The sequence below is a fragment of the Dermochelys coriacea genome, chromosome 8 (genome assembly GCF_009764565.3).
Source record: "Dermochelys coriacea isolate rDerCor1 chromosome 8, rDerCor1.pri.v4, whole genome shotgun sequence".
Lineage (NCBI taxonomy): Eukaryota > Metazoa > Chordata > Testudines > Dermochelyidae > Dermochelys > Dermochelys coriacea.
The window spans coordinates 57,288,387-57,301,813 of NC_050075.1; the positions used below are offsets into that span (position 1 = coordinate 57,288,387).

At 41.8% G+C, this 13,427-nt stretch overlaps 1 protein-coding gene across 3 annotated transcripts in view; it reads left to right on the top strand.

The window, feature by feature from the left end:
- The window catches only part of PLA2G4A (phospholipase A2 group IVA), a 129,833-nt gene that overhangs the window by 69,462 nt on the left and 46,944 nt on the right, over nucleotides 1–13,427 (top strand). For all 3 annotated transcript variants that reach the window (XM_038414861.2, XM_043490706.1, XM_043490705.1), the window contains 2 exons: nucleotides 7,716–7,829; nucleotides 10,948–10,985. In XM_038414861.2, coding sequence (XP_038270789.1) covers nucleotides 7,716–7,829; nucleotides 10,948–10,985 — 152 coding nt within the window. The remainder of the gene's footprint in view (nucleotides 1–7,715; nucleotides 7,830–10,947; nucleotides 10,986–13,427) is intronic.

Genomic DNA, 13,427 nt, shown 5'->3' on the forward strand with positions numbered 1-13,427 from the left:
TATATCGAATAAGCATAGTAGTCTGTTCCTTGTGAGAACAATAAGGAGTGGCAACAACAGCAATAGAAAAATACCTGGCATTTTGAATCTCATCAAGAATTGTTGTTTGTATGAATACATAGCTCAATAAACTTGTTTTGTATGCGTGTGGAGAGATGATGGACTTGCATGCATTTTTGACTCTTGCAATTCTCGAACACTTTTAACATGCTCTGATAGAAGTGGGTCATATTTGCTGAGGAGCTCAACTGTGCCTAGAAAGTTTCCATTTGCACGCTTACCAATATCTTAACTGTAACCAAAGAAAGCCAATCCCTGCTCAGAAAGAAAAAGGATGACATTCAGGATGCACTCAAGAAGTTTTTTCCAGTTATTAGTGTCTGTAGAGAGTTCAGTGAAGACTAAATTCTCAACTGAACTTTCAGCTGATGCTTCCCTACTGGCTGATTTCCATGCATCTATGGGCTTGGCTACACTTGCGAGTTAGAGCGCATTAAAGCAGCCCCATTTGCCCTAACTCATGACGCATCCACACTGGCAAGGCACGTAGAGTGCCTGCACTCCGCGGCTGGAGTGCTCCTGGCAATCCACCTCCACGAGAAGCATAACACTTGCTGAGCCCCGGTTAGAGTGCTGCAGCACCAGTGTGGACACCATGACCTATTAATGCTCTCTGATCGGCCTCCAGAAGTGTCCCACAATGCCTGTTCTAGCCACTCTGGTCATCACTTTGAACTCTACTGCCCTGCCCTCAGGTGACCAACTGTCAGACCCACCCTTTAAATTCTCTGAAAATTTTGAAAATCCTCTTCCTGTTTGCTCAGCCAGGCGTGGTGTGTTCTCAGCGAATCTTTCCAGGTGACCAGGCCTCCACACTCCAGGCGATCCCCAGTGCGGAGCAATGGCGAGATGCTGGATCTCATCAGTGTTTTGGGGGAGGAAGCTGTCCAGTCCCAGCTGCGCTCCAGCCGTAGGAATTATGATACCTTCAGGCAGATATCGAGGGACATGGTGGAAAAAGGGCCATGACTGGGACGCACTGCAGTGCAGGGTTAAAGTGAAGGAGTTGCAGAATGCGTACGGCAAAGCCTGCGAGGCAAACAGCCACTCCGGTGCTGTCCCTGTGACCTGCCATTTCTACAAAGAGCTGGATGCGATACTTGGGGGGTGACCCCACCTCCACTCTGAGTACCACCATGGACACTTCAGAGCCCAGTTCAACAAGGCAGGAGGAGGCAGAGGAGCAGCAAAGCGGAAGCGAGGGTATCTGAGGTGGAGGAAGACACCCTGGAATCCCTAGATGCAGCCAGCCAGGAGCTGTTCTCAAGCCAGCAGGAAGGTAGCTAGTTGTGGCAGCTGGTGCTTGGGGAAGGACAAACACCAGAGGAGGTTCCCGGTAAGCGGCTTTTATTTTGGGAAGGAAGTTATTCGGTATGGGCTCTTGGGATGAGGCGGGTTAGGGCCGCATGCAAGCCTAGATGCGGAATAGGGCATTGATATGCTCTCTCACGTTGCAGTAATTGGCCTCAGCGATCTCTTAAAAGGTCTCATCCAGAACTTGGGCAATGCACTTGTGCAGGTTTCTTGGAAGAGCCACTGTGTTCCTTGTCCCAGTAAGGCTAACTTGTCCACGCCACTGTGCCGTTAGGGGCAGCAGGACCATTGCTGCACACAGGCAAGCTGCATATGGGCCAGGGCAGAATCCGCATTGCAGTGGAAGACCATCCCTTGCTTCCCAGGTCACCCTCAGCAGTGAGATATCTTCCAGGATGAACGCCTGTGGAAAATGTGGGGACAGTGTTCAGTATAGGGACCCCCTGCAGCTGTTGGCTCTTCCCCAAGGCACAGAAATCCAGAGGACAGTACAGACGTGAAACAATCAGTCATGCTTGACCCTGTGCTTTTGGGACTCCCGTGGGTTATGTGCGCTTGCTTTGGGACGGGCAAATTATGCTATTGTGCTTGCCCTTAAGTACAGGGGAATCATTGCTCTATCTGGTGTGAACAATGCTGCCTTTGTTAAGTGTTGCATTTTGCCTTTACAGATGCAACTTTGAGATCTCAGCCGTCCGTGTTATCACCAGCCGAAAGACTCCAAAGAATCAGAAAGAGGCCATGTAGAAGCAAGAAAGACATGTTGCATAAAGACAGGTTTCAGAGTAGCAGCCGTGTTAGTCTGTATTCGCAAAAAGAAAAGGAGTACTTGTGGCACCTTAGAGACTAACAAATTTATTAGAGCATAAGCTTTCGTGAGCTACAGCTCACTTCATCGGATGCATTTGGTGGAAAAATCTCTCCTCTGTTTTTTCCACCAAATGCATCCGATGAAGTGAGCTGTAGCTCACGAAAGCTTATGCTCTAATAAATTTGTTAGTCTCTAAGGTGCCACAAGTACTCCTTTTCATGTTGCATAAAGTAATTCAGCATTCAAGTAATGAAAATCTAAAAGTGCAGGAGTGGAGGGACAGTGCAAGGAGGATCTGCCAGCAGAATGAGGAGCACTGGCACAAAAGCACGGTGCTCTGGCAGCAAAGCACGCATCAGCTGATAAGCATAGTGGAGTTCCAAGCGGACTCGATCGAGGCGCTCATAGCCATGCAAGCAGACCACTACCATACCCAATCCCCCCTGCAGCCCTTGTCCCAAAACTCTTTCCCTTGTGCCCCCATGTCACCTCCAACCCACTTTCCCCGGCATCCGGGTTCTTATCGCCACCAGCTGCCTCCAACACCTGTAGCTTCATCACCCTGCCCTGAAAACTATGACCCTTACCCACTGCACTCAACCTCTGTCACTATGCAGTATATCCATCTTGAAGTGTAGCACTCATTGCACAGCACTCCAGACAGGAAGGCTGAGTATGATAACAGGGCATATGCAAATCTGTGATTGTACCATTCCCCACCCCGCTCACTTGCCCTTTCTGTTTCCCAAGCAGTTGTGTTTCTTTTCAGTAAATGAATTTTCTTTTCAATAAATGGATTTTTTTGACTTTGAAAACATTCTTTATTATTGCATAAAGTAAAAGATACCTTAGCCCAGGTAAGCAACAGGCACTGCAAGTCAGCATAGCAAACACAGATTACTACAAACATTTGAACCAATGCACTTCACTCCCATGCAGGGCACCAGACATTACTGGTGGTTTTCAGCCTCAAATTGCTCCCTCAAGGCATCCCTAATCCTTGCAGCCCTGCACTGGGCCCCTCCTAATAGCCCTGCTCTCTGGCTGTTCAAATTCAGCCTCCAGGTGTTGAACCTCTGAGTTCCATGACTGAATGAATTGTTCACCCTTCCCTTCACAAATGTTATGGAGGGTACAGCACGTGGATATAACCGCAGGGATTCTGTCATCGGCCAGGTCCAGCTTCCCACTCAGAGAGCCAGTGGCCCTTTAAACGGCCAAAAGTACACTCCACAGTCATTCTGCACCAGCTCAGCCTGTTATTGAACCGCTCCTTGCTGCTGTCAAGGCTCCCTGTGCAGGGTTTCATGAGCAAGGGTAAGCTGGGTCTCCAAGGATCACAATGGGCATTTCGACTTCCCCTACAGTACTCTTCTGGTCTGGGAAAAAGGTCCTGGCTTGCAGCTTCCTGAACAGGCCAGTGTTCCAAAAGATGCAGGCCTCATGCACCTTTCTGGGCCAGCCTGCGTTAATGTCAATGGATCATCCACGGTGATCCACGAGCGCCTGGAGAACCACAGAGAAATAGCCCTTCCAATTAATGTACTCGGAGGCTAGGTGGGCAGGTGCCAGAATTGGAATACGTGTGCCATCTGTTGCCCCTGCGCAGTTAGGGAAACCCATTTGTGTAAAGCCATCCACAATGTCATGCACGTTACCCAGAGTCATGGTTCTTCTGAGCAGGATGTGATTAATGGCCCTGCAAACTTGCATCAACACGATTCCAATGGTCTACTTTCCCACTCCAAACTGGTTAGCGACCAATCGGTAGCTGTCTGGAGTTGCCAGCTTCCAGATTGTAATAGCCACCCGCTTCTCCACCATCAAGGCAGCTCTCAATCTCGTTTTCTTGCACTGCAGAGTGGGGGCGAGCTCCTCACATAGTCCCATGAAATTGGCTTTTCTCATTAGAAAGTTCTGCAGCACTGCTCGTCATCCCAGACTTGGATGACGATGTGATGCCACCACTCAGTGCTTGTTTCATGAGCCCAAAAGTGGTGTTCCACGGCAGTGAGCATGTCCATGAATGCCACAAGCAAACTTGTGTCATATGCATTACTTGAGTCAATATCTTCGTTGGAGCCCTCACGGTCACTTTGGATCATAAGGAATAACTCGACTGCCAAATGTGATGTGCTGGGGAGACTTGACAGCATACTCCTCAGCAGTTCGGGCTCCATTCCTGCAGACTGAAAGGGAAGACAGAGCGTGCAGTACAAAAATCTTTGAAAGATGGCTGCAAATGTGGACAGAATCACAGGGATTGCTGGGATGTGAACTGATGCATCACGGGGCATTGGGACATGACCCAGAATGCCCCGCAACCCCCGCCCCCTTCCCACAAGCCACAGCACCAGAATGGGAAGAGATGCTCTGTGGGATAGCTGCCCATAATGCCCTTGTCCCAATGCCACTACAAGTGCTGCAAATGTGGCCACGCCAGTGCGCTTGTTCCTGTCAGTGTGGAAAGACTGCAGTGCTTCCCCTACTGCACTCTCCGAAGGCAGTGCAAAGTGCTCTACATCTGCAAGTGTAGCCATGCCCGTAGTTTTCTTTGTGTGATATTGAACTCTCATGTGATGGTATTCGGTGTTTCAACTTCCTCCAGCCTCTGTTGATGCTCCTGATTGACCACAGAGAACTGATGAGTTTGCAGCACTTTTTTTCAAAATGAAGCAGGGTGCATAGTACAGAGATTGTTTGTTTGTTTTTTCCATACTCCAGCATAACCAGTATCTTGTGCAGGTCTCACCATTTGGAAATGTTTTGTCAGCAGACGAGTAGGGAAAGCATAATTATCAGCATCTTGTGGAACGTTACTTGGAATTTGAAAACAACTAATTTGAAGAAAAGAATACATTTGGGCAGCATTGCTCTTGTCAGTAATTCCAATGTCAGTCACAGTCAAACCTGTAGTACTCATGAATTGCTCTTGCTGCGTAAGATCTACATCTTCCTGTTGCTGTTGAGTTTCTTGATCGTACACAGGATCTTCTTCTCCTGCATCTGTTCCTGTTGGCACATCTCCTTCTTGACTACTGTCCTCATGTTCAGGTATTGGCATTGAAATATCACCTGTTGCAGTTATGGAGTTTTCATTATCTGCAGCATTGTTTGTTGGGTAAGGTGTGTTTTTCCAGTGGTTTGAGAAATGAAGTTATTGGCTTTGAGCTCTTAGTTGCTGCTTCACTCAGTTGTTTTTGCTCTCTCTTGTTTGCATCACTTTCAAATCTCCTCTTCATAGTGATCTAACTGGTCAATATGTAGCCTATCCACACTTGAAATATTTTGCTGTAAATAAGTAGCTTATCTACACTTGAAACATGTACACAAATGCTGAATGGTACAGAAATGCTGAAAAGACTTAAAACAAAGGAACACTAATTAAGAACACAAAATGAAAGAAGATAATGAGGAATTCTCACACATAAATAATTCCTTAATCAACTAGAAGTAAAATGATAAAGACACTAAAATGTAACAGTTCTCTACCTTTCAACATGCACTTGATCCAGCATCAGCCACTAGTAGTGGTTTGTTTATATAATCAGCTGATCTGAGAGGACATGTTCATCACGGTCTAATCTTGTGGCATCAGAACGGATATATTTTTATTAATATTTATGAACATTTTTAACTCTTTAATATGACAAAATCTATATCAGTTAACAAAAAAAAGTCTTTTACCAAATCACATCTCTTATTTGCTTAAATTTGCAGCTCTAAGCTGAGAGAGTATGTCACGTTTTGGTCCGATACGGATGTGCATAAAAACAAGTTGCGAAACTTATCAAATGCCAAAAAATTAACAAGTGTCTACATATAAGACCCCTTTTGAGCTTGAGGCCCAGGCCAAATGGCCCTCCTGGCCCCTCCTCTGATTGGCCATGGTTCTTAAACAAAATAAGCAGTCATGGGTTAGGAGGAATTATGGAAAGACCTCTCATGTTCAGTAACTGGTTGATTCAGGAAACAAAGGGCAGGAATAAATGGTCAGTTTTCAGTAGAGAGAAGTAAATAATGGGGTCCCCCACAGACCTGTACTGGGACCTGTGTTGTTCAACATTTATAAATGATCTGTAAAGAGGCATAAACACTGAGGTGACACAGTTTTGCAGATGATACAAAATTGCTCAAGATAGTTAAGTCCAAAGCAGACTCAAAGCATTGCAAACGCATCTCACAAAACTAGATGACTGGGCAACAAAATAGGAGATGATACTCAATGCTGATAAATGCAAAGTAATGCACATTGGAAAATATAATCCCAATTATACCTCCAAAATGATGGGGTCTAAATTAGCTGTTACCACTCAAGATGTTGGGGTCACTGTGGATAGTTCTCTGGAAACATCCGCTCAATATGCAGTGGCAGTCAAAAAGGCTAACAGAATGTTCGACACCATTAGGAAAGGGATAGATAATAAGACAGAAAATATTATAATGTCACTATAGAAAGCCATGGTACTCCCATACCTTGAATATGGCATGCAGTGGTGGTCATCCCATTTCAAGAAAGATATATTAGAATTGGAAAAGGTACAGAGAAAGGCAACAAGAATGATTAGGGGTATGGAACAGCTTCCATATGTTGAGAGATTAAAAAGACCGGGACTGTTCAGCATGGAAAAGAGACAACTAAGGAGGGATATGATACAGGTCTATAAAATCATGAATGGCGTGGAGAATGTGATTTAAGGAAGTGTTATTTACCCCTTCACATAACACAAGAACAGGGGTCACCCAATGAAATTAACAGTCAGCAGGTTTAATACAAACAAAAAAAAGTTCTTCATACAACACGCAGTCAACCTGTGGATCTCATTGCCAGAGGATATTTTGAAGGCCAAAAGTATAACTGGGTTCAAAAAAAGAATTATGTAAGTTCATGGAAGATGGGCCTATTAATGTTTAATAGTCAGGGATGCAACCCCATGGACTGGGTGTCCTCTGATGGCTAGATGCTGGGACTGGATGACTGGGATGGATCACTCGATAATTACCATGTTTTATTCATTCCCTTTGAAGTGTCTGACATTGGTCTTTGTGAGAAGACAGGATACTGGGCTAGATGGACCATTGGTCTGATCCACTATGGCCGTTCTTATGTTCTTATAATTTGAGTTAAGACACTTTTTGAGTTCTGCTGCCACTGACTTGCTGTATGATCTTTGTCATGTAGCTTTTAAATTGTGTACATTATCAGTTTCATCACCTATAAAATGTTATCCCACATGGCAAGGGAAACCCAGTTATTCTTTTGGCCTTCTAAACATCCCCTGTCAAGGATGGTGGTAGATCTGATAAGTTTGTAAAGCACTGCATTAGTCTGAACGGTGCTACAAAAGTGGTTAATATCTGTGCAGTGCAAACCCTCAAAAGCTTCTACTAAGTCATAAACAAACCTATTAAGTGCCAAAGGAATATTGTTGCTTGTGTCTGGTCATTGAATACAGAGTGAATGTCTTAGACATGTTCCTATCTATAGTCTATATTTTTGTTTTTAAAGCTCTCTTTTTATCTTTTGTAGATCACATTAATGGATGCCAACTATGTCATGGATGAGACTCTTGGCACATCAACATTTCTTATATCCTCTCTGAAAGTGGGAGAGAAGAAAGAAGTTCCATTTACTTTTAATGAAGTAAGTTGCAAATCTTGATAATTTGGCCTGTTTTGCTAAAGTCTCAACCATGACTATGAATGTTAATGCAGTAGCAGCTGACTTGAAATCGGGTATTTGGCAAGTCAGAGCACACAATGTAAGTCTTTTTTCAGGTTTCTTATCTTTAGCTACACAGTATTCTGGCTGGGTAACAGTCTGGGAGTTTTGCTTGTTCCTAGATCACATAGAAGCTATTGCTTCTGTAGTAGATTAGATGCTATCCATGTATGTACTATCATGCCCTGACAGCTTTTCCAAAAGGACCTCACTTTCTCCTCACTGATGCTGATTTCAACTCAGAGTTGCCTCCCAATTGCACTGTTGGAAGATGAGGAGATGGTTTGTCCTTCCTTTGATACTGGCAGGGAGCTTCTGCTCTGAGATATATGGAAGTCCCAAGATCTCCCGCATCCCCGGCATCCTCATGTCAATAGTATACACATTATATATTTCTATATGGGAGAAGAGTGGGAAAAACATCAGCATTCAATAGTTATTTTTAAAACATAATACATTAGTATCCCTTCCAAGAGGACTCTGTGTGATGCAGTAACTTCAAGATGCATATCAGTGGAGCAAGCCTCTGCTCAATTCAATTCAGTTCAATTCAATTCAATCGGACTTTATTGGCCTGAGGAGCAATGCAAGTTACCTTCTACTACTGCTGTGTGTGGCTCCAGGAGCACTAACAGAGATTATTTAACTATTCTATATAGCACTGCTAGTAAATGACTCGCAGTAACACAGCCTCGGTTAACATATAACGATGTGCTTATGTGACTTCTGTAAAATTAATGCAAGTCACAACTGAATTATTCTGTCTGAGCCTTTATACAAAACTAATTGAGTTAATTTAGCAGCAATCTCAGTCTATACTATAAATCCTTAAAAAAAGAGATAGCTGAAAGAGTTTGTAGCTGAAGTTTTTGTTTAGATATTAAAATATTTACATTCTATACAATGTTTGTGTTTCAGTTTCACTCCATAGTGTATATAATCACAAATTTTGATCAGTGGCCCTTCCTACAAAGCTTTAGGGCATGTGGTATCACTACTAAAGCCTGTTTGGTTAAAGCAAGTGATTGGTTAAGGCCTTTTTGGTAAATCAATTAAGAAATGTATATGAAGTATAATTTACTGCCGCCTGAGAGTTGATGTAATTCTAACACCCTCTCTTTCGGAAGTTGTTGCTTATCTGACACGCTTACTTGTGTCTTATGAATGCTCTGGTTAATTCCTGATCTTTTTCACTTTTTGGTTGACTCTTCTGTATTGGTGTCTTGGTCTTCCATGTTACAGAAATAAGACTTGAATCATCATTTAGTTTGTAAAAAGGAGAGATAGAGGAAAAGGGGTTGAGGTATCTGAAATTAATTGCAAACAATATGCTTTATATATTGTGTGTTTAATGTTAAGTTGTCAAATTGCAAATAACTTTTTTCCTATGGATGGAGTCATTTAGTTCACTAACTTTCCTTTAATTAGACAATTAGTAGGGAAAAGACTTGTTTAAAGAAATCAAACTATGATGAGCCTTACGAGTAGAGCTGTTCAAATAACTGATTTTTCAAGTTCAATGGTGGTTCTGAAAAACAGAAAAAAAACAAAAAACAAAAACCAGTTCAGGTCAAACCAAATCTGGAATGTTTCAAAAATTTGAATCAATCGAAAAAATCAGTTTCAGATCTGTTCCACAGCAGTCTTCCACATTCTAGCAGGGAGGACAGTGGTGGTGGCAGCACCTCCTCTGACAATTTTGTGTCAACTTCACAGATTGTTTTGGGTCAACCAAGACTGCATTTTTAATTGAATAAAGTGTTCATGAGAAATTTTTTACCCAGCTCTACTTATGAGAGAATGGTGAGGAATTCCAAATCAGGTTGAACTCAACATGCACAGCTAATATGCACCAGCCGTGCCTAATATTTTTATTTTGTCATAGAGAATGGAGTGCTGTTGACTCTGGCATTTCACTTCTGGAGTCTATTTAATATTCAGCGTGTACATTCTTAAAGCCAGTGCATCACTGCATGTTTTCAGTATGGCCTTCTAAAGGCCTTACTGGTACTACACCTTCTAGGGGCAGGTGCTATGTGGGAGAGTTTGTTACTCATAAAAGAGTGTAATAGCAGACATATTTCCCTTATGCATCATAGAGTTCAGGAAGGTAGAATTCCTCCTAGTGCTTGCCTGGTTCGAACTGCTTCTTACACTAAGCCATGCCTAACAGATATGATTTATCCCTTAAGGATCAGGCATTGACATTTTTTCAACTTTTTTCTTTCAAATCCCACCAGAAATATTGTTTGATTAAAGAATATTTGTATTGGTCCTTTTAGCTTTGAATACATAGTGAGTTTCTGTTGGACTGTTTATTCAAAATAGGCAGAAAACATCTTTTTCTTTCTCTTTGACACTCAGCTGTGATAAATTCTTCTCTTATCTTTTAGCCTTTATGTGTGCCTAAATAAGTTAATTAAAAGTTTGTATAATAATAATGACAATTTTAATTGCATGTGGAAGGGTTGCAGGCTTGGACGCTTTATCTTTTAAATTACACTGTAAACATATTTGCTTGTGATGGCAGACTTGGTGTCTCGGACCATACAGTACAATCATTTACCTGTGTGTCATTGCTTCAAATCCAGATCAGAGATGTAGTACCTACTGGTTCTGCATGTGGAGCAAATAACAGATAGTACTGCTATTGGCAGCAGAAGCCAAGGTTTTTAGAAATGTGGAGCTTGAACTAAAATTACCTCCTGGTCAAGGGTGACATTCCCTCACAAAGTAATGTATGGGGGAAGACAATGCTAATGGGACTTGACTAATACAAGTCAAGATTTAACACCACATACTCTCTGTGTTAACTGAGAACTGTAGTCTCTGTACTGTGTGACCCCCTTTGAAAGCACTCTGTTCACTTTTCCAAATAGTCATTCTTCCTAAGGAAACCCATTTACGTATCTGGTCAATCGTTTCCTCTTTTTAAAGTCAATGTATAACTTATAAGGAGGAGGATGAGTGTAAATTCAAAGTGCATGTGTTTTCTTTCGTCTATAAATGATATAATCCGCTTGAAATGTTTCTTGTTTAGGTCACAGAAATGACTTTGGAATTGTTTCTTGAAGTCTGGTAAGTATCTCACTTAACCAAACAAATCTGTAGAGAATGACTGTATTAGCAGCCTATTTATGAGTTTTCTATTCCTTGTAATTTTTTTTCTCAAAGTATATAAAATGAAATGCAAAATTAACTAGTATTAAGGTTGAAATATCAAGCACTGAAAACTCAGGACAATTAAAAAAAGAAGGTTACACCCCCAGAGTAAGTTTGCTTTTGACTTAAATGGGACCATTCATGTGAGTAAAATTATGCACTTGTTTAAATGTTTGCAGGAGCAAGGCTGTAGTTTGTAAGATCCTTGTTTCTGGGCCTCCACTACGTGCTCTCCTTTCCAGTGGTCCTCTCCTATGCAGAACTTCAGAAACTCAGTAGGCAGCCAGCCTCAGTAGTTATCCTTATTGCAGTCATCTCCCACTCTACAGCAATTTTCCAATCTAATCTCAACTTTTAGCTAGCTAGCTGCAGATGCATGCTCATCAGATCAATCTTTAAGATTTTAATCCTGCAAAGACTTATGCTTATACTTAACTTTGCACACAGAGGATATTCCTGTTGAAGTAATTGAAACTGACTTTAATGGAACTATGCACTATCAATAAAACTATGGCCCCACTGACGTGAATGGCAAGGCTGTCATTGACTTCACTGGTGCCAAGATTTAGCCTCATGTGCAAAGTTAAGCACATGCATAAGTCTTTGCAGGGTAAGCAAATAATGAAATGCTCTCATGCACACCTTCACATTTTCATCTCAAAATCTTTATTTTAAATCCATTCCTCATCTCCACACATAACAAAGTAAAAAATAATTCTTCAATGAAGGCTATTTACAGACCTGGTTTTATAGATCAACTATTTTTTTAATGATCCCTATGAAGAAAAATGTGGTCATAATATTTTTTGAAAGTGAGGAAAAATTATTTGTACGACTGTAGCACCTAGGAGTCCTAATCATGGTCCAGAGCCCTATTGTATAGGTACTGTACCAATGCAGAACAGAAAGATGGTTCCTGCCCCAAATTCACTTCTCATTTCTCAAGAATGTCTGAAGTGATTTATTGAAATAAATATATTTGGGAGAGGAGGGAATTCTATTTAATCCTAATCTATTTAAATTCTTATGCCATCCCCATCACTGTAGTACCTGAACACCTTCCACCAATGCATTAAGTGATATGACTAATTTTTACCATGTGTGGTTTCGCCTCTCTTCAGAGAAACAACATATCTTGAGGAATAGGTCAGGCACCAAAATTTTCAATCTAAAATTTATGAGCAACTGAAAACAGAGAACTTAAAAATAGACTAATTTTCTTCTGTAACTATAGTAGTGATTTCATGCAAAATATAACTCCCTATGGCGGAAAACAGCCCCCAGGGTTTGTTTCATCTTATTCTTTATGCCAACAGATGGATATCTGTGTGTTGTCCACTAGGCCACCCCTAAAACTCCTATGGCTTATACATTTAGACACAACAGGGTGATTAATTCATGCTTATGATGTTAACTCAATGCAAGCCTCATAGCCATGTTGTGTTGCAATTATAGAATATATTAGGATAGCGTAACAACATGGCACAAGGGGCCAAATTATGCTCCCCGCTACACTCTGGAAACCCCAGTCGTTGTAGAGAGACTGCAGAGATGTAAAAGACAGCAACATTAAGTCCACTGTATTCCTAAATCCAAGGCCAGGGCATTGTGATTAGCCAGTCTGGTTGCTGTATTTTTCATGTCTGTAATTTTCATCAAACACATGTGAAATATGCTGTTTAATTTAACTGAAGAAACTCAGAAATCTGGAATTCCTTTCAGTTGTGCTGTACAGTACAGCAGTCACTGCTCTCTGAATTATACCATTATGTGCATTTTGGTGGTGCCTTGCTTCTAGGCAATCTTTTTTCTTCTTTACTCATTCTGTTCATCTGACTGCATAATACTTTGATTTACTATCTTTTGATGTATATTACCACTTTACATAAGATGTTACATGTTCACAGGTCTGTATGTTTGTCAAAAAGGAATCTTGGATGGTGCTGTCTAGTAACTAAGTTGTCAACATACCCCAAAGAGTTGTTTAGATCATCTTTCATAATGGATCACTTTCAGTGAGGTATATGTGAGCAAAGATTTTTGCCAGGTCCCCCTACCCCCCCCCCCACCAAACCCCCTTTCCCAACATACAGCCTATAGCCCTGATGCACCAAAACACTGAAGTATGTGCTTATCTTTCAATGAGTGGTGTCATTGAATTCAGTGGCACTACTCACAGAGTCAAAGTTAAGGGCATGATAAAGTGCCTGGGTGGATTGGAACCTTTCTAATAATGTGTATTGATAAAACAGACATGCAATAAAAAGTACAGAGGGAGTATTAGGGATCACACCCTCCGAGTGGTGTACAAGATCAATGAGTCTTAACCATCCCCTAGTCAAATGGCAGATGAAACTT